Source organism: Anomalospiza imberbis, chromosome 8, assembly GCF_031753505.1.
Source record: "Anomalospiza imberbis isolate Cuckoo-Finch-1a 21T00152 chromosome 8, ASM3175350v1, whole genome shotgun sequence".
NCBI classification, from domain to species: domain Eukaryota; kingdom Metazoa; phylum Chordata; class Aves; order Passeriformes; family Viduidae; genus Anomalospiza; species Anomalospiza imberbis.
In genome coordinates this window covers 22,211,596-22,237,141 of record NC_089688.1, presented here as the reverse complement: position 1 = coordinate 22,237,141, position 25,546 = coordinate 22,211,596, and the positions used below count along the sequence as shown (strand labels likewise).

The 25,546-nt window shown below is 43.8% G+C and overlaps 1 protein-coding gene and 1 long non-coding RNA gene across 4 annotated transcripts in view; one reads left to right on the top strand and one right to left on the bottom strand.

The window, feature by feature from the left end:
• The window catches only part of FBXW4 (F-box and WD repeat domain containing 4), a 60,498-nt gene extending 40,101 nt beyond the window's left edge, over positions 1-20,397 (bottom strand). For 2 of the 3 annotated variants that reach the window (XM_068197865.1, XM_068197866.1), the window contains exons 1-5: positions 20,012-20,397; positions 8,784-8,879; positions 5,591-5,776; positions 4,304-4,436; positions 1,711-1,805 (exon numbers count right to left, since the gene is read on the bottom strand). In XM_068197865.1, the coding sequence (XP_068053966.1) occupies positions 1,711-1,805; positions 4,304-4,436; positions 5,591-5,776; positions 8,784-8,879; positions 20,012-20,262 (761 nt within the window). In that variant the 5' untranslated portion in view covers positions 20,263-20,397. The remainder of the gene's footprint in view (positions 1-1,710; positions 1,806-4,303; positions 4,437-5,590; positions 5,777-8,783; positions 8,880-20,011) is intronic. The other variant, XM_068197867.1, reaches the window with a different exon arrangement.
• A 100-nt stretch (positions 20,398-20,497) lies between these two features.
• LOC137478203 (uncharacterized) lies at positions 20,498-25,102 on the top strand. The gene is made up of 2 exons (XR_011001447.1): positions 20,498-20,715; positions 21,055-25,102. It is a non-coding gene; the product is annotated as an uncharacterized lncRNA (long non-coding RNA).
• The last annotated feature ends 444 nt before the right edge of the window (positions 25,103-25,546 follow it).

Below are 25,546 nucleotides of genomic sequence, written 5' to 3'. Positions count from 1 at the left end.
TTCATCTCCCCTGCCCCTTGCCCTGGCCAACCCCCACCACATGCCCTCCTGCTCTGATCCTCTCTCTCTTCTAGGATGGCTGCGATTTGTTCTGAGAAGCGACAGGTTTATAGGTTAGCCGACACCTTCTCTCTGTGGAATTTTAATTAACTTCTCCCATCGTCAATATGTTAAGGAGCAGGGTTCCCATTATACGAGGTCAGCAGCGTGTTTCAGGCCCTGCTATATCAGCCGTCAAATTGAAGAATTAATGACGTGGCTAATTGGCTCTAATTCTCCACACCCCCCTCCCTAAAAAATGGAGGGGTAAGGGGAGGGTGCAGTAGGGTGGGCTAGTGGGAGAGGCTAGTACAGTCCACGGTCTCATAAAAAGTGAGAGCGCACAATTTAAGCCCACTTGTTCATGGGTTAGCTGTTCCACCACCTCCAATTTATCACCCTGCAGGGAGGAAAGGGGGGGTGGGGAGACTGAGGGTAAATATTGTGACAGAGAGTGTGCACAAGCATGCACACCACGGAGAGGAACACCGTCCTGACAAGAGGCCACAGCAGTAGGTCATCACTTAGGAGTAGGAAGCAGAATGCCACTGGCCTCTAACCAGCCACGGTGCCTGAGCCAGAGCCTGTCTGCCAGAAAAGGGACCCTTGCAGCACAGAAGACAGAAAAGGGCTTCTATCTCACATCTTGTAGCGGCACTAATGCATGCGGCACTTCTTCAAAAACACTAATGGTCTCAAACACTCAGAGCAAAGGAACAGGGCAACAGCAAAATCATAGGAAGCCTGGAGTGTCATTTCCCTGATAAAGCCATTAGCTTTGTACCACTAAGTTTCTGCTGCCTGCAAAACAAGCTTGGAAATCTAACAGGGACAGCAGTCGTGAACAGTATTTTGGTTGTGCATAAGCCTAAAATTCAGCAGTTGCAGACATCACATGAGCAGCAACAACAGCTCTTCTTTCCATCTTCCCTGAGGTATGCTGAGGAAGAACGTCTCTTGCACGCAGACCAGTTTAACCAAAGAGACAGATCACTGCTGGTTGGCGTAAGATTTTAACAGTGAGAGTTTCTCAGATTTCCACTTCCTCAATAACAGGAGCACTTCAAAGAACACCCTGGAAGACACTGGTGTATGTACTTCCCTTGCCTCCCATGCTGAAGCTGTACTTGTAGCATTATGCCTGCACTAGAAGCACCGAGCTACAGGCAAGAGAAGCTGGAAAACCACATCCCCGAACTCTACTTCATCTTTGCCAGGTCAACATGTTCAAAAAAACCTGAGTTCTAACCACTGCATGCGGCTCTCAAGCAGAGACCTTTTGTTTCAGCATCTCTTCTGCCAGAGAATGAGAATACAGGTTGGCATCTTTTCAGCATAGAAAATCTCAAGAGGATCCAGCTCACTGTTTCTAATTAGCAAGTCAGTGTTCCTTCTTCAAGAAACAATGAACAGGTCCCACCTGCAGCACAAAGAGGAACCCAGGGCCACCTTCACGGCCTCTTTATAGGGGGATCAGTCTGCTGGTATAGGAAATAAAGACCACATGCTCTTCCCTGAGCTCCTGCTGCAGGCACAAGCACCTGATCAGCCTTCACACAAATAAACTCCCTGAACTGTCACATTGATGCCTCACAAAGATTTGTGGACACACAGCCTATCCAACTCCTTTACTTCTCTCTGCTGAAAATTGGGAATAAAGAGATCTGTTACCTTAATAATGGGCTGATAGCAATGGACCACACTCGATCCTCTGTCTGCACTGTATGTAGACACTGACCAACTCTGCCTGCGGACAGGGACCAAACCTAAAGAGAGAGATGCGTGTTATGCCACATCACCAAAATAGCAGAAGGTATGATACATGCTGCTGATGTTGTGCTGGAAGAGCTGCCCAAACTGCCATGCTTACCTTCCCGCAGACCCTCTCCCTGAATTCCAATTACTTATTTTGGGGGAGCAGAGCCTTCAATTGCTAGCAGAAACAAGCACTTGAAGTCACACAAAGATTCAGCTTATCAGGATGACCTTCCACACCACTGGTAACAGAGAGAGCACCCCCTTCACCACTTGCTCTCCAAGGGCAGCATTCAACACAAACTGCTCATCTTCTATAGTTAAATAAATGACAACCAGATTTTTTCAAATCTGTTCTCTTGAACAGTGTGGGAAGACTTAGTAGCATCCCTGAAAATTTTCCATTAATATTAACTATAAAGTGAATAATTCACCAGCCTGTAAAGTAATTTTCTTTTATAAGACCCCCCTTTAGACCAAGTTTTTCAAGTGTACCCCAGGCTGCTTTCACACTGCCCTTGCTCACTGACAGTATAAGAGAATTCCTCCCCTCTCCCAACAGTGCAAACATGCACATCTCCTTCCACCAGTTCACCCCTTTGTTTCTGGGCCCTAATAAAGACTCCAAAATTCTTGCTGAGGCCTCTGCTAGTGGCCCTCATTTTCTCCACCTTGCCATCATTCTTGGCCTACAGGACTCAAGCCCCTCAGTTGTCTGTAACCAACCCCCAATGTTTTGCTTCAAGACTTCAAAGCGCAGAGTGCCCTATTTGTTTGTTTGTTGATAATGCCCAGGATTGCAGGCTATTCTTGTCAGCGGGGAATTTAGCACCTAGTGTCAGCAAAAGCAGCAGAAAAGCTTAACTCCTTTAAGGCATCCCTATCTCCTACAGGTTAAAAATATTGCTCAGAGCACACTATCTGCTGCCTATCACAGAGGAATGTACATTAACAGCTCTTCAGGGCTTAGTCCTAATCAACACTCAGCAGAGCCCTCAATAGCTTAGACACTTAGAGCCCCTTTAAAAGGTTGGTAGGGATTCCCTTCCACCCTCCAAGAGTCTCATTCACGCAAACAAGACAGCCTACAAAAGAGATGATAAAAAATAAGAGGTGAACATCCCCAGAGTATATGCTATGGGGAGCACTGTGTGGGCAAGATCTCACACTAGCTCTAAGAAAAACAGCTTCAAATTCCCCTCTAGGCTCCAGGAATTTGTTCTCAAGGTCGGAGATGTCTGTCCTCCAGCTGTCAGAGAAGTAGCAAGGCACTCTCCCAGAAAAGAGGATCCACAGACCAGAGAGGAGCAGCACTGCTCAAGTGTGAGACAAAGCAGCATCAAGGTCTTGCTCCCAGGAGGCAAACCGCAATCCCAAAATTGCCTTTCGCATCAGAACATTGCTTGCTTTACTTGGAAGTGATTTTACTCAGGAGTACATCTGTACAGAGGGACCAACAAAAAAGAAATTGGGTCATGCTGCTTCACACACTTCCTATAAAACCCTGAAAGAGACATTTAAGTCTTTCCTTGTTTCAACTTCCCCTTTTGAAAAACAGGAACTAGCTGGTTTTCCTCTTACCTCCATGAATGCTCTATGATATAAACCAAGAACCAAGAGTGTCTATCAGCCTACCCGGAGCAAAAACCAACACAGTCAACACACAGCAACCACTTCCAAACAATGAAACAAGTGGTTGCGAAGATACTACAGGTACCGCATCATGCTAGCAGGGTAAGGGTGAAACATCTGTGTAGAGCTTCCTAAACGGATCAAACAGAGCTGATTACAGCTCCAATTAACAACTCTCCAGGTCCACACAGGAACAAAGCATTGCCAACCAGATCCAGAAGGACAAAAATCAACAAGGTCCTGCCTCGAAAAGAAATAGTCAAAAATTACGTGACAGGACCCAGTGATGCCAGCTGGAAGAGAAAAATGGGAGCTAATAATACTCATAGTCTAACTTCATTCCTGGTTTGCAAATCAAGAACCATTGAAAGAAAAAAAAAAACAAAACAAGAAAAGCCCCAACAAATAACACAAATAAACAAACCACAAAATTAGCAAATAACCATAGATTTGGAAAAGACATCATCCTATCCTTTACAGAGATTGCATATATAACAGAGAGTATGTTAAACCCCATTGCAATGTTAAATCACAAAACAAGGATGGGTTTGAGATCCATACAGCAAATTTCACACTAACTGGCATGCATCTCCACTACAGTGTAGATGAATGTACAGGGAAAGAAGCAAAACATCAGCTGCTGCCTTCTGCACTTCCAAGTTTAAGCCAGCAGCTGATACTGTAAATTACTGCCAAATCTCTTTCTAACAAGCCTGGCAGAGCAAGCATCTTTTCAGAGACATGAGCCAAGACAGTCAGCATTCCTCCTGCAAGGAGTACAGGGCTCAAAACAGTTCTGCTGACACTTAAATATTCATGGCACAAGACCTCTGAAGTCACCTCTACAGCAGCACCTGCTGAAACATTCCCTGCTCACCTTTGCTGTTCGGTCCCGGGAGCCGCTGACAATGAGGCCACCTTGGAAGTCCACACAGTTCACCTCTTGTTCATGCGCAGAGAACTTGACGCTGTAGGAGCCATGGATCTTGTGAAGGACAATACTTCCATCTCTGAAAAACAAATCCACAGGCAGCGAATTTGTACCTTTTGGACATGCACCTTCCACTAATGCTTTGGAGTGCTACAAAAAGACCAGGACTGTTCTCTGACAGGGGCTGAAATTCATGCAGCATTATTAACCCTCCACTCTTCACACATCACCTGTTCTCTTGCAATTCCACATCTGGCCAGTTAAAGCCTGATCTGATGCACATGAAAATTTTCCTGGCTATCTTTGTGTTAAGCTGCAGAAACTATAGCAAAGCAGCCATTTCTCCTCCTACTGCTTTGAGCTTGCCAGAATCCTGTCTGTATGCTGAATGGCTGGAGTAAGGGAACAAGTCAGAGGACATTCTCACCCATGCCCAAGCCTCAGCTTTGCATTCATTTCAGAGCAGCCATGCAGGGTGCTGTGCTTTGAATTAACTACGCAGACATTTAGACCTTTTTCAACCAATACAGTTACTGGAATTTTAAATGCAAGCCTTCATTTTCACCTGAATTTTGGTCTACAGTTCACAGGGGAAAGTCCCACAATACCCAGGGCAGACAGCCATGCTTGTCTCTCCCAATTCTGTGCTTAACTGTTGTGTATATTTTTTATAGTTTTAGCGATTAATGAAAGTCCTGTCACTTGCTGTAACTTTAAAAGTCCAGTCAAATGCAAAATTAATTGGAGAAGTGTGTGTGTGCTGGAAGGCTTAGCAGTTTTTCCCCTCTCCACAATTATATCAGTGGGTGTAATAAACACACACTTGTCTCTAGAAAACTTTCCGCACTACTGCAGTCCCGGCTAACCAGCAGTACTGATTATTAGAAGAGTCTAGATACCCTGGCTCTAACAGGGAAAGAAATGAAATTTGCACAGCAGTCAGGTTTGCCTGATCAGTCATTCCCAATTCCACAATCCTGTGGACATCAACACAAGTTTACAAGAGCAAAGGACACTTTTTAAGGTCAACAGTATGAGACTCAGCTCCTTCACTACTACTGCAGGAGAAGCTTTTTCAGGCCAGAACCAAAATTATAAGAGAGGAAGCAGCAGCTGACCACAGCCAAGTATGAGGATGCTGTGTAGCAAAACTGGCTCCTCTGCTCTGGGCTGGAGTCACACAGAATCTTTCCAACTTCAGTGGCAAAACCCTCGGCTCCTTCACTGACTTACCCCCCTCCACTGACAATGTTGGAGTTGACAAGAACAAAACGACACACGTCCTCCTGGTGGCCAGAGAAGATGGCTTGAGGGTGACACTGCAAACCTGTCCCCTCTGCACAGAGGTGGTAGGCCTGGATGTTCTCCGCTTGAGACAGGTAGAGATATTTGCCATCCAGCTCCATCCAGGGCATCAAACTGCAAACAGACAGCAGGTTGGGAGCATGCAGGAGTGAGAAGAAAACTACACAAAACAACCTCACATAGAAAAAGAAAAAAAATTCCATATGCAAACATATCAACAAAAACAAATGCCTGCTCAAGAAAAGTGAAGTTGGAGCAGCAGGTCACATGCAAAAGCAGGGCTTAATATAGCAGCACAGCTACAAGTGAAGCTTCTCTAGCAACATAAAAAGTAGATTACATTGCTGGCATTTTTCTAACCAAGAGCTGAGGAAAAGGAAGCATGGAATCTCTGAAAGAGAAGATGGCCAAAAGTCCAGTGAACTTAGGAAATTCTTAAGTGTCGCTGTTGAGCAGGACAGGAACAGAATGACTCCAAGTCAAAAGGTAAGGAATGAACTGATTTATTTTAAATGTACCACTCTATATATAGAGAACGTCGTGCAGATTAATTTCATTTGTCTTAAAGTAAAAACATCTCACACCATTGGTGTGCAGTGAATGACACACGGTAGCAGATCTTATCTTATAAACAATGTGAACAACAAGAGATAGTGAATTATGTACATTCTTTCCCAACTGTTTCCCAGGCTCTTGCCTGGCTAGAAAAACCTCTCTCTTTCTCTCTGACTGAACTGAGAATACCCATACTTAAGGGCCTCCGAACCTGCACATGAGCTCTGTACTTTTTAACAAACTAGACCCTGGTGTTGGTAAGCTATGCTGAGCATTTCTAAGAGAGCATTCAATGTGAGGCTGTTGGTGCAAATTGTCACTCTTGATCCTGAACACTATTTGCTGGTGCCCAGCAGAGACCACAAAGCTGCCACTGTTCCACACACCTCTAAGCAGGGGAACATGCCACCAAAATACCACAGGTCTTCCTACAGACAGAAAGTCACCTGCCTCCTGCACTCTGAGGCTACCCAAGAACTGTATGCTCATCATACAGAGAACATATTTTTTCTATATTCACACCTCTTCCCCTGCTGAGTCATAAGCTGTAGAGCAAGCTCTTGATTTCTCTTGCCCATCTTTTAGACGAGTCCATATGCCCTTTCTGCCCACTGCTTTCTGTGGGACAGTGGCATGTTTGTACAGACAGGTTCCAGGCCATGAGCAGTGGAGCCAAAAAAACTATTCCAAAGTATTTTGAAGATTGATGTTACATATGGAAAATATGCTTTACTTTCTGGGAGATCAAGAAGAGGACAAGACACTCAAGTAGTATCTGAATCAAGTCTGGCATCTCAGGAAGTTTATTTATTCTTGAAAGAAAACCAAAATACAGAAGAAAATAGGCTACAATACGCACTTAGGCAGTGAGAGCTTTTCTCAAGATTTTGCTTTTGTGTAGCCAACAGAGAATCAGCAAATAAGATTTCTGGATATAGGGAAGCCAGATACAAAGACACATGGGACTCATGTCCTATGGGGCATGGATGTGTGACATTGTCTCTGCCCTGCAGTCATTGCCAAGTGCACCAATGCCCATGGAAACACCGAGCAAATCCAGAGCCTTTCTACAGAGCAGACTTTCAGTTTTCAAACTATTCAGGAACAAACGGCTTTGAAAGCAGTGGGGCTTCTCATAAAAACCTGTCTCCCTCTTTTTTTTAGATCATTTATCCTCAGAGGTCATGATTTTCTGTGTCATTAGATTCATTACACACAGCCGTACCTTGTAACATCACAATGAACAACTAGAAACAAGCAAGAGGACAAGACTGCTCATTAGACAGAAGGTTCCTGCTTGCTTGTATTCATCTCCAGTAACAGGCCTTTAATCACATGGACAAAGCAGTTGAGTTTATAATATTCATCTGGGACTTGATCATATACATGGAAAAAGTAAGAGGCATCTTTAGAGCAGGAGCTTTGGGTTTAGGCAGGCTTTGATTTCCCCTTCCTTCCTCCACTCCTACACAGTCCTCTAAAAGCAAGTGAATATCCAGCTTACCTAGACTGCAGCCAGTTTTTACGGCTCTCCTTTTGCAGGAGTTTAGCTTTTTAGCTTTTTCTATGGCTTTTTCATAAGGAGAAGTAACAAATCTGAAGCAGGATAAATGAAAATTAGGAGATGCCATTTGGATGGTGGCCTCATTAAATCAGTCCTGCCTTTTCACTTGGGAAGCTGGTTTAGTAATGATCGCTAATATCCACAGAGCCTGTCTTCACAGATGGCTGCAAGCACTTCAAAGGCAGGTATACAACCTGCACCAAAACCCACTCTGCTCATTACAGCTGTTCCCAGGACTCTAGACAAGAAGTGGCACATTATCCACCACTTCAATCTACACAGCACAAAAAGGTATGAAATCTCAGTAGAAGGTCCCTGCTCTTCAGCAGCTAACAAACCAGTCTTTCTCATTTTTCCTTCAGTCTGATGATGTGAAGGCTGAAAATTTCGATGTGCAGCTCAGACAAGAGACCTATCTTATGCTTTGCTTTGAAAGCCAAGTACACCTTTGCAAACAAGAATTTAACAACAAGCTCCCATCATTAATGTCAAACTTTTTTTTTTTAAGTGAAGGAGAGAAGCTTGAGAATGAAGGAGCAAAAAGCAGATGAATGACAATTAGCATTTTAGATTTGTACATCCAAATCAGGATCCAGGATAAACCACAGTAGACAAACGAAGCATTTTGAGGGAACACCTAAGTCCACATCTGGGATCAAGGTGGGCTCATTGTGAGAGCAGAACAAAAGATTGCTCATGGTATACAGCAGTAGACACAGATACAACAGTTCGTAGTAAAGGTTGCTAAATGTGACTAGAACTGTACAGATCAGAACAAATTCAAATTACTAAGAAAGAAACTCCTGACACTCAGCATGAATCCCTAGGGCAAGGCAACAACTCTGGTTACCCAGAAACAGCCAAATTAAGCCAGCAACAATCACTTGTAAGACCTCATGGAGCACAAAGAGCAGGAAACATCTCATTTCAGGGCACAGGCACAAACCCAAGGCCCCACAGCAGCTGTCACATAACAGAGAAGAAGAGGAAGAAGCCACTTGCTTGCATTTCCATTTCAGGACTGTCTCCCTCCTGCAGCGTCCATGCCTCCAGTTCTGAGATACCTTCACCCTTTCCTTCACTGGAATACCAGCAGCTCTGCAGACAGAGAAGGAGAGATGAGATTAGCAACCAGGACTGATGCCTTCTGGACAACAAATGCATTCAAGATGGCCACAGGTAAGCTCTCACCCTGGTTCCACAATGATGAACTGACACACACTGAGGGTGCCGGTGCCACACTACAGTGAGGACATTTGTGAGAGCTGACAAGAAAGGAACACTGACAAAGAGTGGGGGATTACCAGCAAAGAAAGCCACCTCTGATGATCACAAACCTTAAATATGATCAAGACTTGACCAAGTATACTGAATGCAGCTCAGGTTCAGACAGAATGTAATCCAAACAAGATGACACAGAAAGAAACCACCAGAAGAACTAGAGATATAGGACATCACCCTTTTAATAGAGACTGACAAGAGCTATTTAAGATAAGGACAACACCACACAAGAACAGATGGAGGAAACGCTAGTCAGGAGAACACCGAAGCGAGAAGCCAGAGAGTGTCTATCCAGAAGGACTAGTAAAGAAATTGTTCCAGAGTATCACCTGTCTGACAATCCCATAAACAGATACAATGATCAGAAATCAAGATGTGTTCAAACTACAGATAAAATACATTCATGTGTATAAACAATCCAATGCACACACACCCCAAGAAAAATTATCTTTTGCAGCAGCTCACCAAAGGACAGAGAATTCCAGCATATCGCTGGAAAATTCTCTCTTTACAGTCAAAGCTACTAAAAAAGAGACTATTGCTCATATAGCTGTTGCTGGGCTACAAATCAAAGTTATTGGAATGAGCTGAGACAAACCAAGATCAATACTCTTCAAGATATGAAAAAAGTAGGTACCACAGAGACCTGGGACCAAGGTCTACTTAGAGTCTATATTAATGTACTCAGTTCAAGCAGCTGTTCAAGACCTGTTTTGTTTTCATGATCCAGAGTTGATTAAAGACATGGGGAAAGGCAGCCATAGCTCCCATCTTTCTCGTGTTATAAATTTAATTATTCTATATCCTTCCAGAGCTGCTTATATAGAAAAGATCAGAAAACTACAAAAAGAAGAAACTCTAGTCCTTTGTAACTAGGGGTTACACCTACTAGACTACAAGAGTTTATCCCACATTCATGCATTTCTCAACAGGCAACACACCCAGATTCATAGGGAGAAGGGAAGATCCTCCAGAGATGGGAACTGGTGCCTAATGAGAATCAGTTTCTTCCTCCCATCCCTAGAGTCTCTCCAATCCACTTCCCAAAAGTAGCATTTTCGGGTACTCTTTCATTTTTAAAACAAAGATTGGCTCCCTGTAAATAAACATCTCCTGTGTTAATGGATGTATGAATCTCTAACCTGGTCCTGGGGTCTGGCCAGATTCTTATTTTCCCAGCCTTCCTTCCATAGCCTCAGGCTCCTTTTTTTCTGTTCACCCTTCCCTCCTCTTTTCTATGCTTTCCGGCACTTAGTCACCATTATAATTTGACTGCATTCCTGGGCATGTGACCCATTTTAAACAAAAACAGAAACCACACACAGAAAAGCTTTTCATTCTCTAGAAAGCTTTGCAACTTTACATTTATGATCAGTAGAGCTACACCAATTAAAACTGAATTTAGAAAGCTACAGGCTCTTTATTTTTCATAGCCATTTAAAAACAAACAAACAAAACCAAAATAGAGTTAGACTAGGCTGCAAGAAGAGGAATTCCTTTTTTAAAGGGAGCACTTGCAAGAGCTCATGAGGCCAGATAGTGTCTGAGATGAGGAATGCACAGTACCAAAAAGACAGGTCAGATCCACTCTCATCATTGCTTATTACTCTCCCAGACAGAGTTCAGGCTCTCCGCCTACATGCAATTCCATTCAGTACTCCAAAACACTTCTCCTCCCTACACTCAACCCTCAGTTAAGTTCTCCCCACATACAGATTTTAAGTCACCAGCTTTCACAGTGATGGAAAACACACTCATGCTACGTCCCCCTCCCAACACATGTGGGCCCAACCAGACATTCTGAGCTCAATGCATAAACCCTACTAAGACTAGATGTCATTTCCAAGGCTCTGAAAAAGGTGACTCCAAGGTCAAAAAAGCAGCCTTCATCTTACGCTGCTGGTCCCTTTTCTTGCAGGCCTTGACCCTCCTACTGCTGAAAATGAAAGTTCTGAAGAGTCACACGCTCGGCCCAGAGCTCAGAGCCCCAGTTCACTGTTGAAGTTACTCCTGAAACAGACACCTTGTTCTTTCCCACATATCAAGAGTTCCTATCTGGAGGGGATGAGGGTTGGGTGGGGAGACTATATGGGAGTCTATATAGGAGGTGATTTGGAAGGGGGGTGGTTATAGTGTTTTGTCTTTTTTTGTTTTATTCTTAATTGATATATTATTTATTCATCCAGCCTTCCTCCTCCATGTATCAACTCTGAATCCAGCTAATTTAAGCATGTCCTAAAAGTATGCTCCTTTTATATCCCATACATTTAATTTATTCAAAATAGATGTAAGAAAAGGGACAGACCATAAGGAGAAAGATGATGTAGAAATTGGACTGATACATCCCTCCCCTTTGCCAATTATGGGGCAGCAAATGCTGAAGTGCAGTGTTAGTCAGAGACATTTGATCCCTCATACCTGAAGTTAAACCAAGCCCAGCTATGGAATCAAGTGCTGAGATACAGTCTGATCACTTGATTTGCTTCCACAACAGCATCCCTCCAGAGCAATTCCCAGAATGCATCAAAAAACGTGATGAGTATCACTGCAATGCCTGAGAACAATTCTCAAATCTTAGAAAGTTAAAAATGGCATCACTGTATAAACTTAACAATTTGATAAAAAAATTCCTTTTCTCCCCTACAAGAGCCTGTTTTGTTTCAGTCATGATCAACACACCTTCTACACTTGCAAACTTCTAAGAATTTTTTCATGACGACCGAGGCAATCAACAGACATCAGACACCTGCACTGAGTGGTTGACTTAACTAGGTAGTTCTTACTTAAGCAACTGTGCTGAACATCCAAAGGAGACTAAACTACCATATGAAGCCAAATGCTATATAAAATGCTATGGAGGGAACATTATCCACTGGCCAATGAATACCTTGATCTTTCTTAGTATACAATCCAGAAAAATACTAAGCCACATGCTTAAAATTCAGGACATGCTTAACTCCTCTGTGAAATCAAGATCTTGGTATTTGTGTTCCCAGAGAAGCCATCCAACAGTGAACTTCAAGACTACTGACGGCTGACTCACTGGGGAAGGACTGCTATTTTTAGCAGGACCTACACGGGCCTTCATCAGAAAGCAACTAAGGTACAGTCCAGCATCCTAGAAGGATAACAGGAAACACAGGATGAAGGAATGAGTGTAAACTGATTATGAAAACACAATGAAATTCAAGTTAAATGTTCTTAAAGCCCTTTAGAGTACATCATCTTACACCTCTGCCAAGGCATCACAATTATCAAAATCTGATAAAGTTACATTACTCACAAGGCTGTCTTTGTTATTATCTAATTACTTCCAAAAAGCACTCTATCAGGATCCCAAATCATAGTGCAACACATGAGCCAATGCATGTTTCCGATTGCATGCACTCCTGATGAAGGCTCCCTTTTCAAAGGAGTCTTATTTTGTATTTTAAAAATATATTTTGTTATACTAAGGAAGAGAAGGTGAACATTTCTTACAGCCTGAGAGGGAGCTCGAAGAGAAAAATCATCCCAAGCAACCCATTATAAAGGATTTTTCATTTCCCCCTTCCTACCTTTCCCCACTCTACAAAAAAAAAGCTAAAAGTATTTTGCTCAAATTATGAATTTCCTCTCTTTCTTGGCAGAGTTACCAAAAGAAATGCAATATTCCTTCTGGAGCCCACTTCCCAGCTGCTGAAGTAAGAGACTGGAACTGTCCCTACACAGCACCACTGACCCAGGTGACCTCAGGTACCAAGACAGTTGCTGGCCTGGGCCCCAAAAGAAAGCAACAAAAGAATCACTCATACAGGGCACATCACCTCCTAAAGGTTCACCTCCAACAGATCTTGCCTTCAATGATCCCCTCCCCATCTAAAGTCCTTTTTCACCAGAAATGGTATTTCTGCAACAGCAAGAGCTTCTGTGCTGTACTGCATCCCAGGGAGATTTCTGTTGGCTGTCTACAATTTCAGCATGTGCCAAAACAGTGGTGCCTGCAACAACACAGGCCATGTTACAGAAGATAACACCAACATGTCACGCCGCGTATTTTCCCAGCTGCATGGGGCACCCTAACCTACCAAAGTCCTTCATGTTTTGCTACATTTTAAGTACTGAAGAGCTCATCTGGAAATGCAAGTCTGCAGAGACCTGCTGAAACTGAATTTCTTCTGTGGACAAAATCTGCTCTCTGCATAAAAGCTGTCACCAGCCTGCCTGAGGCGTGACTGGAAGGGTCATAGAGAGAACAAACAGGTCACAGTGGCTAAGCCCCACTATCAACCTTGGCCCTGTGGCAAGGCTGGCTAACACAATGACCAACTGCACTTATTTGTGTAGTCGGGACACACCTGTTGAGTGGCAGGGTCTCAGTGCAGCTACAAGTCATGGGCCACCAACAGCCAGCCAAGAGGGAAAAGCTATTTATGTCAGGAGCCCCTGTTACTGTCCTCAACAAGTCGGCTGGCTTTCTAAATGTCTCTTCCAGGACAAAAATTCCAACTGAATTCCTTTAGCACATGACCCTTATTTAGCTTACTGTCATGTTCAGCCTGTCCTCTGTGCTCCCCTCTCCCTAAGGGACATGGTTCAAATAACTCCAAGATGGAAAAGAGCTCTGCTGACTGTTCCTCACTGTTCCTTGCTTCCTCTGGTGTGTCTATGCCATCTCAGATGTTACCAGGCTGTCTACTGCTCCACCAAACAGCTCTTATGTACAAGTTACCTCATGAAGAAGGCAGAGGCTGTCATAATACCCAGAGGTGCAAACAAATTTCTGTGCACACAGCAAGGACATACACTTTCACAAAGACTTCCCAAAAAACCGCCACCATCAAGACTGAGCCAGGCCACTCTGCCACCAGATGCCCTCTCCCTTACAAGTGACTGCAATGGGATATTGGCTAGAAACTCCAGTCAGGATTTGGAAACTCTCAGGAAGTTTCATAGGCTTTTTGGAGATGAAATCTGGGCTTCTTAAAAAAATGCACTGTCCTGGAAAGATTATGAGAAAACCTGAAGCTGCTGAAGAAGTGTAAAGTGTATTCTGATTTGAAAGAGTAGACTGTCAGGGTAGTACTTGGATAGAATGAAATAACCCATACCTAGTCCAACAGGGGTAACAGCAATAATTAAAGCACACATATTTTAAGCCCTGAACTGTATAAAATTCTTCTGCCTCTTTGAACTAGTGAAGATCTTAAGGGAAGGGTCGGCAGGCCTCAAAGAACTCTTACAAACAACTTCACATTCCCAGAAAAAGCAGCAGTTTCAATGTTGTGGAGCTATCCTGGCAGATCTGTCCTGTTCAGCACTAACATTTTAAGACAGAGTAAGAATAAATGTAACAGCACTTTATAAAAACCACCAACTTTTCCAGCACAAAGCAAGAGCTACATTTCCTCATCCAAGCTTTTTCTGTTACTGCAACATCCTCCCCAGAGTATTACCCTCTGCATCATCCGCACCAGTTCATTGCCTTCTTCATTTCTGTCTTAAAGTAATGAAACTTTGCTTTTAAAACAAGTTTTAAAAGATGAAGGAAACTGAAGCAGCTTTACAAGCATTCACACTCCCTCCCCCTCCAGTGGTGACAGCTGAGGTCTCCTACGATTGCTGCAGTTTGCATTTGGATTTGACTTGCACAGATTGGCCATTTCCTGCTCCTGTAGGTGTATACATTTTTCCAAGATCTGGAGAAAACACAGCTTTTATTAACTCATCAAAATGCTTACACAAGTTCTTAAATACTCGTAAATGATAAATCTGTCCATTAATGAATCTACTTCTCTGAACTGGAGAATATACCATGATCCTAGTGGGCAAGGCAGAACAGGAGACAGGGAAAGAGAAAACACGCAGTGGAACACTTCTATATTTTGACGTCTATTAATACATTACAGAGCAAATTGTCAAGTTATTTAGGTTCCAACTTTTAACCTGCCCTCTAAAATTCCTTTGTAACAAAGAGGAAATAAGTTTAGCCCAGCTGCAACTTTATTCCTTTCTTCCATGCCTTAAATAAAGAATCACCTTACAATGAGCTCTTTGCCTCTCCGATTTCTCCAGTCCAAGGTGGTCCTGCAAGCAAGCCCTGGATAAAGGCTTAAAGCACCCTTTGCTATTCCTGGCTCTGACACTGACCTGCTGCACAGAGGGCAGCTTGGTTGACATCTCCCTGCCTCTCCTTCACTTCCAGCCCCTGTTTACCCTGGCTATTTAGGCAGCAAGCTCATCAGGGCAGAGACTGCTCTTGCTGGGCCTGTACAACAGCTGGCAAAACAGACACAGACCACAGGACACAACTGTAATATCACTATATCACCAAAACCCCCAAAGGCTTTGTGTTATTACTCAGCTACAGTTTAGATGTAGAAAGTGTTGTTAAGCCTTAAATTTTCTGTGATATGCTGCCACACATTTTTGAAACAAAAAATTCTCCTTTCACCTTAAATCGTAAAGACATGGCTCAACTTTTACTTCAGCTGCTCCTATGACTGAGTAAAGCAAAAATCTTAGCATAAGGACTCCCTTTTTACCATCCTGACAAGGTCTTGTAGCAGTACAGGTCCATACATAAAATTAACTTGTTTATACAGAAAAAGTGATAGCCTGATTTGGAGAGACTCACAGTTCAGATACCAAGAAACACATCCATGCAAAGCCACTCTGTACTTCCATAATAGTGACACAATATTCTATTGAACATTTAGTTACTGCTAATTCACTGAAGAAATGGTATATTTTTAACACTGAGAATGAGCTTTAAGATCTCCTCCAGGTCAGCCCCTGCCATGCCTAACACAGTGACTCAGATGGATATGAACCTAGTGACTCTCCTCTGCCAAAGGAATGAAGTGTAGAGATTCATCCCTCAAAGCAAACTTCTTTCTTCTTCTACAAGTGCACAGTTGAATCCATGCCTTAAATACTTAACTTGGCTTACATCTGTGGCTCCCACTTGGCTGAATCTACCAGAAAGGGAAGGGAACACATTAGAGACTGTCAATGTTGTGACTATGCCTTTCAGCATAACAGCTAGTGTATGGGTTTAAGTTCACATCTTCCTTTGACATCATTAGCAACTTAATTTAATATCGTTGAAGTGCAAGCATGAGTCCAGAGATAACCACAGCTGGCAATTTTTAAAAGTATGTAGCCAGGATGACAATTTTAAAAATTAGATTAAATCTTTTTTTTTTTTTTTAACATATACTACTATTTTTCTTCTCCATGCTGCTAACAGCAAGGGGTTTGCAACCAATTTCTTATCAATCTTACCTCTTCCCAATTTTGGCAGAAAGAAGTTTTAAAAGCAAGCTGACTGTGCAAACAGTTTTTTCACATGCAAGATAAAGTTTGTTCCTTCTGATCCTTGTTGTTATAATTATCTGAAGATACACCCAACAGAAAAAGCATTTTAAAGAAATAGTCATTCTCAAGTTAATCACCTTTTTAAAAATGGAGAAGCGGAGGCAGGAGTTAAGTTTCACAGCTATCTCCTTTAGGCTCAAATTTATTGCTATTTACAAAGCATTAACAGATGGCTTATCAAAAGCCACTTAACAGCAGAAATGATCAAACTATTCTGAGAAGGATTTTTGTCTTAAACTGTAAATACTCCCTAGACTAGTTTTTAACTTATGCCAGCCTCCCAGGGACCATCAGTTTAAGATCTAATGTGAGAACCATGCATGTTATTTCATTAAGTATTTTAACCATAAATGGTTCCAGCCTTTGCTTTCTCAACTGCACACAGTATTGCACAAAAACCTCTCAAAAGTAAAAACTAGTGTTCACCTCATGAAACATTAGCCAGAACATGCAGTAGAAGCTTCAGCTCCTGAGTGAGTCAAAGCCAAGTTTGACAAACTCAAGAGTTATTCCATATTGCTAAGAAAGCAGTTATCAAGAAGGTCCAGCTATCCAACATCTTCATCTCCATTCTATTTTCACAGTAGTGTTTTAGCTTAAATACCTGCTCAGCTCAAATTTAACCTTCAGCAAGCAATCTACCAGGTTCCAACTTAAAATTGCTATTAAGAAGGACAGTGTGCCCAGAAGCTTGCCTAAACTCCCTCCCCACCTTGTACTGATTACTCAAATAAAATACAGTTATCTCTCTGCAAATTGTACTCTCTCAATTGCAAGAGCAGCAATCTGGGAGATTGCTCTTGATCTTGGAGACATGCATGAGGAGCAAGTGCCACATAAGAGACATGGCTAGTTAAAACCCTTGCGCTGCCACAGAGACTATTAAACTCTTCTTCAGCTAAGTAAGAATTTTACAGCTGTACAACTCAACACATGCAGCCATACTGGTTCTTCTGCAGATGTTCAGATATCCAGACCTCCTGGTTCTGCAATATGCCCTTGCCTTGAATCTGTTGCCAAACTGTCTACCCTAATGGAGTAAAACTCCTGCAACTGCCCCCAGATGCTGGATCTCCACACAGGGAAAACAAGTGTTTGTTTTTCAGGTATTCTCTATAGGATTTGGTACACTATTTCAAGGAACTGGAGACTGTCTGAACCTTTTATGAAGTTAAAAGTAATTAAAGGAATCATCCTCCAGATAGATCTCAAGGTTTCTTCTTAACCACTGGTAATGTAACTTGGTGTGTTACCTATGACTGAACTCCCCGGGACCAAGGAAGTGCTGACCAATGCTAAAAGCAGCTCTCAGTAATAGAGTTGTTTGAGGAAAACTTGAAAATAAGACACAGCACAAAAGTACATCCTAGAATTACTAACAAAAAACCCTGTTCATAGCAAATCTAACAGCACTGAAATCCCTGGGAGTTCATGATACTCAAGCAGCCTTCCCTTCTCTGAAACCCTCTGACCTAGCAAATCTCTTCTGTAGCTGTTTATAGACCTGCATTCCTCTGCAGGGGGAAGTGGTGGTCCTTACACACACTGCACCTGCTCTGCTGTACACCTGATCCCTCCTGCAACTGAAGGAGCAGAGTATCACCTTATTCTTAATGAAAAATACAGAACTTCATTTCCTCAAGAGACAAAATCATATATCACAGTAGACATGAGTCCAAAGCACAGCCATTCCACAGTGCTTATTCCTGCTGACTTCCAAGGGAACTGTGCTTAACTTCCAACCTGTGAACACTGAGTGAGTTGAAGTGCTGGCCTGAAAACCCAACACAAGGATTTTCAGCACCAGCAAATTTCTGTTCCTGCCAGCAGACGCCATTACCGTTTCTCTAAAGTCTGTGCATTGATGAGACAGCAACATCAGACAGCAAAACAGGGGTCAAAACTCACCATCCCATCTTTTGAGTCACGTCAGCACAGTGTTTAGGGAAACAATACTGAGTTACTGAATGACAAACAAGATCCATGCTGGCAGCTAAACAGAAGCCATAGGAAGGGATTCATAGATCCTAAGAACACAAACTTCTCTTGGGATCCTTAAATGAGGAAGGCAGGTCCACCTTGTGAGGTTGCCTCCAAGTGGCATTTGGTACACAGCCAAATTTGAGAGAGGAAAGGCAAACTCTGGAGCGTCACCAACCACTGCCAGGGCCCAAGCCCCAGAGGCACTTCATCTAAGAAGATGCTGGTGTCATACACACTGCAAAACCTAGAGGGCTTGACCCTATTCCTAACCTGTGTTGTGCTGTTGAACTGGGGGAAAAATAAAAACCCTAGGGGAAAAAACCTCAAATAATTCCTACTCACAAAACTTTAAAACCCAGAAGCCATGAAAAGTCCAGGAGTCACTTGCTCTGTGCCAGCCATCACTATTTATACCAGCAAGCTGCTCTGTGAGAACATAAGACACGTGTTCCTGGGGGCCCACAAAAGCTCTTTCAGCTAAGAATGCACTAAGCCCGCTCTCCAGCCTTTTCCCAGGATTCCATCTTTGTTCCCTTGCAGCTTCTTCTCTGAGGTGTTTTCAAGACCACAGGAGGGATCACTGCTCAGAAGTGGGGAGGGTGTGTGGGCATACAGGATCCATGCCAGTTGCACACAGCAGCTCCATCCATCTCCTTGTGCTCCAACCTCCCCTAGCCTGAAGCCCCCAGGTCTCAGTGTTTGGAGGGGTCTGGGGTCTGAGAAGATCACAAAATCACAGAGTTATTAGGGTTGGAAAAGACCTCTGAATACAATTTAGTCCAGCCTCCCTGCCAAGGCAGGGTGACCTAAAGCAGGTTACACAGCCATGAGTCCAGGTGGGCTTTGAATATCTCCAGAGGGAGACTCCATGTCCTCCCTCGGCCGCCCATTCCAGTGCTTTGCCACCCTCAGCATTACATTCTTCCTCATGCGGAGGTGAAACTTTGTTTGTTTTAGTTTATGGACGTTGCTACTCATCCTGTTGCTGGCACCTGCCTTTGAGATATTTATATGCATTGATGAGATCCTTCTCAGTCATCTCTAGATGGAAGAGGCCTGGCTCCCAACAGTCTCTCCCCACAGGGAAGATGTTCCAGACCCCTTATCATTCTTCGTGGCCTCCGCTGGACCCTCACCCACAGCTCCCTGTCTTTCCTGTATTGAGGCCAGAATTGGACACAGTTCTCCAGACGTGGAGAGGGCCTCACGCTCCAGCACTCCCGCTGGGCCTGACTGAGATATCCCGCGAAATCGCCACCATCCTCGCCGCTCCCTCGCGGGGACAAGAGGCGCCTCCCCCAACCCCTCCGAGCAGCGCCGGGGCTGGGCAGCGCCGGGGCTGGGCCCCGCCACCCTGGTGTGCGCCAGCGGCCGCTCCCTCCCAGGGAGACCCTTCCCGTGCCCTCGCCGCCCCTCTTGGCGCAGGGAAAGGGCGGCGCAACCGCGCTTCGGGAATGGCCCCGCGTCCCCCGCCCCTCGCGGCCCAGCGGCGGCCACGCCAGGAGCGCGGCGCGGCCCTGGCAACCGGCTGGGCCGCGGCATCCCCGGCCTTTCCGGGCCGCCGCCGCCGCCGCTCCCCGCCCTTCCGCCGGGAAGGCCGCGCTTACAGGTCGGTGCCGAGCTGGGTGAAGCCGGAGTTGAGGCAGCCGCGGGCTATGCGCCTCCAGAGGACATCGCGGCTGCTGAGGAAGCGCAGGCGGCGGCAGACCTGGGCCAGGCGGCCCAAGGCCTGCGCGTCCAGGTAGGAGCAGATGAGGAGCAGCAGCTCCTCAGGTAAGGCCCAGAGCGGGGAGGGGGGGGAGGCGGCCCGGGATCCCCCCTCCGCCTGGGGGGATCGGGGGCTGCCCTTCCTCCCCATGGAGCAGCAGCTCCCGCCCCTCCTCCCCGGGAGCCGGAGCTGCTGCTGCCCGGGGGAGGCCAAGCCATGGACGGGGCAGCCGCTCCCCAGTCACATGGGGCAGAAGCCGCTGCCTGTCACTGCCCCCTCCGGGGGAGGAGGCGGCTGCCGGGACCGGAGGGGGCACGGGCCGCCGAGCCCACCCTCGTTAGCAGATTAATTCATTAACGGGAGCCGCTGGGACTCCCCCTGTGCCACTTGCCCTCCCCCACACCCCCTCTCCACGCCACGACCGGCTCACGGGTCTGTATCTTCCGATCTGGGCTTAGCGACGTCACCTGATCTGAGTATTCGTTAATAACGTGAACAGTTAATGGTGGGAATGGTGATCCCAGGTAACCAGAACATCTGCCTCACCACCTGGAGCAACACCAGCTAGGTACTGCACTCCTGCAAAGGAAGGTGAACAGCAAGGTGATTTAATGCTCATTAATTATCCTTGACCAGGGTCAGGAGTGCCTGTCACCCCCGAAGTGACAGCAGGGGTCATCTGGTGCTGCACAGCAGTTTTCAACACTCAGATTCCTGTGACACATAAAAGAAAGGGTCTTCCCTACATAACAGCAGGCCTTGCTACAATGGATTTGGAGCTGGCTTTTCACCAGCACCCTTCCTTGCAGTCCATTCTGCCCTCCAGAGCTCCACAGTGAGATCTGAAAAGTGCTCACAGTTCACACGTGTGTGTACACATACACAAGCACACCCCCTCGAAAGAACAGTTCATAATAACTGAGTCATTGTTGCCATCCACAGGAGCCTGGAGTACTGACAACGCAGGATTCTGATCCAAAGTGGCAGAGCAGCTCTCCACGGACAGTGGAGCAGGAAAATATGAGTCTAGTGTGTTATTCTTTCTTACAGTACTTTCCACTCTACAGAAGCCTGAAATCCTGGGGAAATTTCTCCCTCAGAATAATAAAAAAATAGATAAATTATAAGATGTTCATCATCTGCCTAGAATGCTTTGAACAGGTATCACTTAGCCACCACAATCAACATCTCATTTTGCAGGGTGGAGTAGGATAATAAATTTCAGTATATAATGAGGTTACCATAGTATACAGGCCACTTGACAGTACTTGCATCCTATTCCAGAAAGTCATCTTGTCTGTCTAATCTGAAGCTCCCAAATACTCCTATGAATAAATCAACAGGTCTGGAAGCTTCATATTTTAGATGTTCAGAACTGCTGGATAAGGAGCTCTCTGGGCCATTTACACTGAATTTTATATACGCTGGAAGACAGGGAAATTTCAGAAGGCAGCAGATTTTTTTATCAGCATTTTTAAGGAGTGATGTCTGAAGCATCTAAGGATTTTTCAACCTGAGTTTGAGCTCAGGTGAAATAACAGCACATCTAGTACAGGACTTAAGTAGCCAGCTGAAAGGGAGGTAATACAACAAATTTTGTTTAAGATTATGGAAACTGTGTGTGAAGGCAGTTTTATGTAAATTTTATGTCTTTCTGATGATATGAAATTTGGTTCTTTTTGTAACAGATTACAGTATTGTCTGAAACATTAAAATTGTTAAAAGCTGAGTGACTTCTCTGTCTGAAATTGTTATTGTAAAGACATACTTATTATCAAGTTGGTCTTTCTCTAGTAGGATCCCACAAAGACTGCTTATGCACCTTACACTAATATATTTACTAACAATCTGAAAAAAATCTGAAATCCTTCTTAGCAAAGCTTTGTAGGAGGCACAAAGCATGGGGCAAGAGGCAAAGGATGCTTATGGCTGCATAGCCCTAAGTTAAGTGTAGGCATAATCACATCATATGTATTTCAATCAAGCCAAATGTAAAGTCTCACATCTAGGAACAAAGAATGTAGGTCACACTGAAAGGATGTAACTCTATCCTGCAAAGCTGCAATTCCGTAAAGACTTCATTAGGATGAATAATCAGCTGAATGTGAGCTCCTTCTGCTGTGCTGTGACCAAAGGGCTAGTGCTGTCCTGGGAAAAAAACAAGAGCTCAGAGTTCTTTTACCTCTGGTTTTGACTCTGTTGTGACTGTTTTGGAAATAGTTTGTCCAGACAACACTTCAAGAAGGATGTTTAAAAACTAGAGGGGTTTCAAAGAAGAGTAGTAAAGAATGATTACAGGACTGTCAAACATGTTTTGTAGTAAGACCCAAAGAGCCCAATCTATTTTAGCTTTCTAAAGAGAAGGTTAAGGTGTGAGGTGATCATACCTTATGAGCACTGAAACAGGAAGAAAAATCTGGATCTTCCATTTAACAGACAAAGAGATAAGATCTCTTGACAGAAGGTGATGGGAAACAAATTCATTAATGAAGTGTGCTTTTGTAGTGAATAAAATCAACTGTTGAAACAGCTTACCAAGATTTATGGTAGATTCACCATTACTGGGTTTATAAAAAACACTACCAGTAGGGTTTGGTTTCAGGTTTTTTTCCTTATTGAGAGAGAAAGAGAAAGAGAGAGAGGGAGAGGCTTGACCACAACTGCTAAAACTTAACCAGGAATTGACCTGGAGAGTCCTAACTCAGGATATCAGACCAAGACAGTCCAAGGGGTCTCTTCTAGTCTTAGACTCTCTTACTCTACAGAGGCAGCATGTGCATAGTGCATGTCTCCCTGCACTGTGTGGCACCCAAATTCCAGCGGACAGTCTCCAGCCTCTGGCTGTGCTGCTTTGCCAAGGAAAACTACTTGGTACAGACCAGAAGGAACCTGGGTGCAAAGTACATGTGCAGAATGACCCTCTGGGATACCCCTGGGATACCCTCTGGGTCTAAGGTATGGACAAGTGCATGTGAAGAAGTGGGGCCTTGGTGCCTTCCAATTTGTAAGCCAAGGTATAAACAACTGTGAAATAGTTGGCTAAGATGAAAGGTGTTTACACCCAGGAATCTTGGAGAAGGTCAACTATGCTCCAAGCAGGGGACACAGAGCAGTATGAAGAAAAGAATTACAATACATTCCTCTTAAATATGGCATTGTTTTCAAGTATGGACAATTGTCTTACAACATAGTAACAATAGTTTGGTTTTTTGCCCAAAATGTAGATGTCATCCATTACTTTCTCTGGGTTCTTTTTTAAGAGAAATATACCAGCAACTGCATACCCTTGCACACACTTTCTCAGGCATGGTTTTGGATACTGCCTGTTGCAGAGCTGTCACAAAGCTGTGCATTTCAGACTCAGAAATCCATAGTGTTACTCTTTGCAGTTATGCCGAAGTGAGCGCTTATGTAGATGTCTGCAGGAGCAAGAACTAAGGAAGCTTTTGAGCCATTCCTAAAACTGTATGTGTAGCATGATTATTTTGCACTGCATTGTTCACGCTCTAATAAAGGACTCGAAGCAGGTGCTCAGTGCAGTGTAAGCATAATAATGTATCTTTCCCAAATCTTACAAAGATCCCAGTCCTTTTCATGGCTCATGACCAGTCTGAACCTCTAGAAGAGGGGGTAGGGTTCTGTGCTGAAGTAGCAGACCATTCCATATCACGGCTTGTAAACTAAAAATCAGAGGGCTTATATCTGCAAAGCCTGAACAGCATAAGTCAGTGAAATCCAGCTTGAAGAAACACCGTTTGAATACCTGCCTGTCATTTTTTTTTTCTGTCTTCAAGGGGTTTTATTATTTGCAGTGCCCTCAAATACACCTTTCCACCTAAAGACACATTCATGTGGACAGCTCTTTGTTTTGTTTTTCCTTCCAACCAATGCTTTTGTGTATTTCTGAAACTTAAGACACCTCCTCTGCTACTACAGTACTTATCTGTAACACCATCGCTTTGAGGGATTAAAGCAGGTTACTTGTTACACACTTAGATCAAGAGTTATCTGAGTAGAAAGTCTATCCCGTTAGGGTTGGCGGAATCCGTTTTTGATCTTGAGTTGTTTTGATTTTCTCTAAGAGCAAGTAACATGTTATTTTAACTTCTGAATAAGGTGTGCTACCTGACTGTGTCTCTTCTGTTTGGCAGAAAGGATTAGAAACCTCCACAGAACTTGCACTCTATTAAAGCGGAGTGCTCACCATTGAGAACCAAGGAGCGAATTGTTTTCAGATTATATGTGTGTGTGTGTGTGTGTGTGTCTTTCCCACATCAAAGACTTTGATGGAAGCTGTTCACGCTATTGTCAGGAATGCAGGGATTGGCACAAAGGTGATTAGCAAAATTGCTTTTCTGTAGGAGAAGCACAAAAATTATCAAAGGATTAAAGAGGATAAAATTAAAAGGTTATGCTGAATTTGGGGGCAAATTTTCTGCTTTTAAATTTTCTCCCAAATTGTACATATTGATTTGGTTTTACCTATAAAATATTTGCTGGAAGAAACAAGGATTAGAAGCTGTTTCATAGGGGTTCTGTTAAAGGGAAATGAAAAAATCTTCCCTTAAAAATATTCTCAACAGACCCTATTCCAAAACCCATCCACAAGAAGCTTTTGATGAGAACTATGAGCACACAGCTAGCTGCCGTCCCTACAATGTTCTTAACAGCCACAGGTTTGAGACCTTTAGTCATGATTATGCTGAAAATTATGATAACAAACAATTCCATAAATCAGTTTGTCATCAGTGATGCTGTTTGTTTACTTTTCTCACTACACTCTGCTGACAAAGATCCTAAACTGAGGGGATCACTTTCATTATCCACTTGCTAGGTACATGCAATGCTTTTGTATTTTGATCAAGCAGCTGAGCTGCTTGAATGGTTTGGGAAAAAAGGCAATAAAAAGAGATTCTCAAAATATTTTAGTGTATCAAAATAAACAGAGCCTTCCAGAATCTTTCTTGCTTGGCAAATCTGCAGTGCAATAGCCAGCAGAAGTGTCTCGTCTTGCTGGTTCAGACTCTGTTTATTGTGCATTTTATTTTGAACAGTCCTCTATTATTTGCTAAATACAAGCCATACACCTATTTCTTGTCTTTGCATTTTGAGTTTTGTTTGTTTGCTTTACTAATCTGTTCTTCCCAGGAAGTCACCCAGAATATTTTATTTGTTTTAAACCTCATTTATCAAAGTATTATCTAAAGCATCAGTTCAGAAAATGTTCATTTTAACTGTTTTCCCAACAATGACCTTCTTCCTCCCCCCCAGGCCACATCAAGTTGTCATTCACCAGACAGCTGTGGAATTTGGAATCATTCCTTTTAAACGCTTTACAATTCCAAATGGTAGATTTCTAATGGCACAATATGATTGCCACAAAGATCTTTAAATTTCCCAATCCTCCAGGCTTCAAAGGCTGGACCGTCCTTGA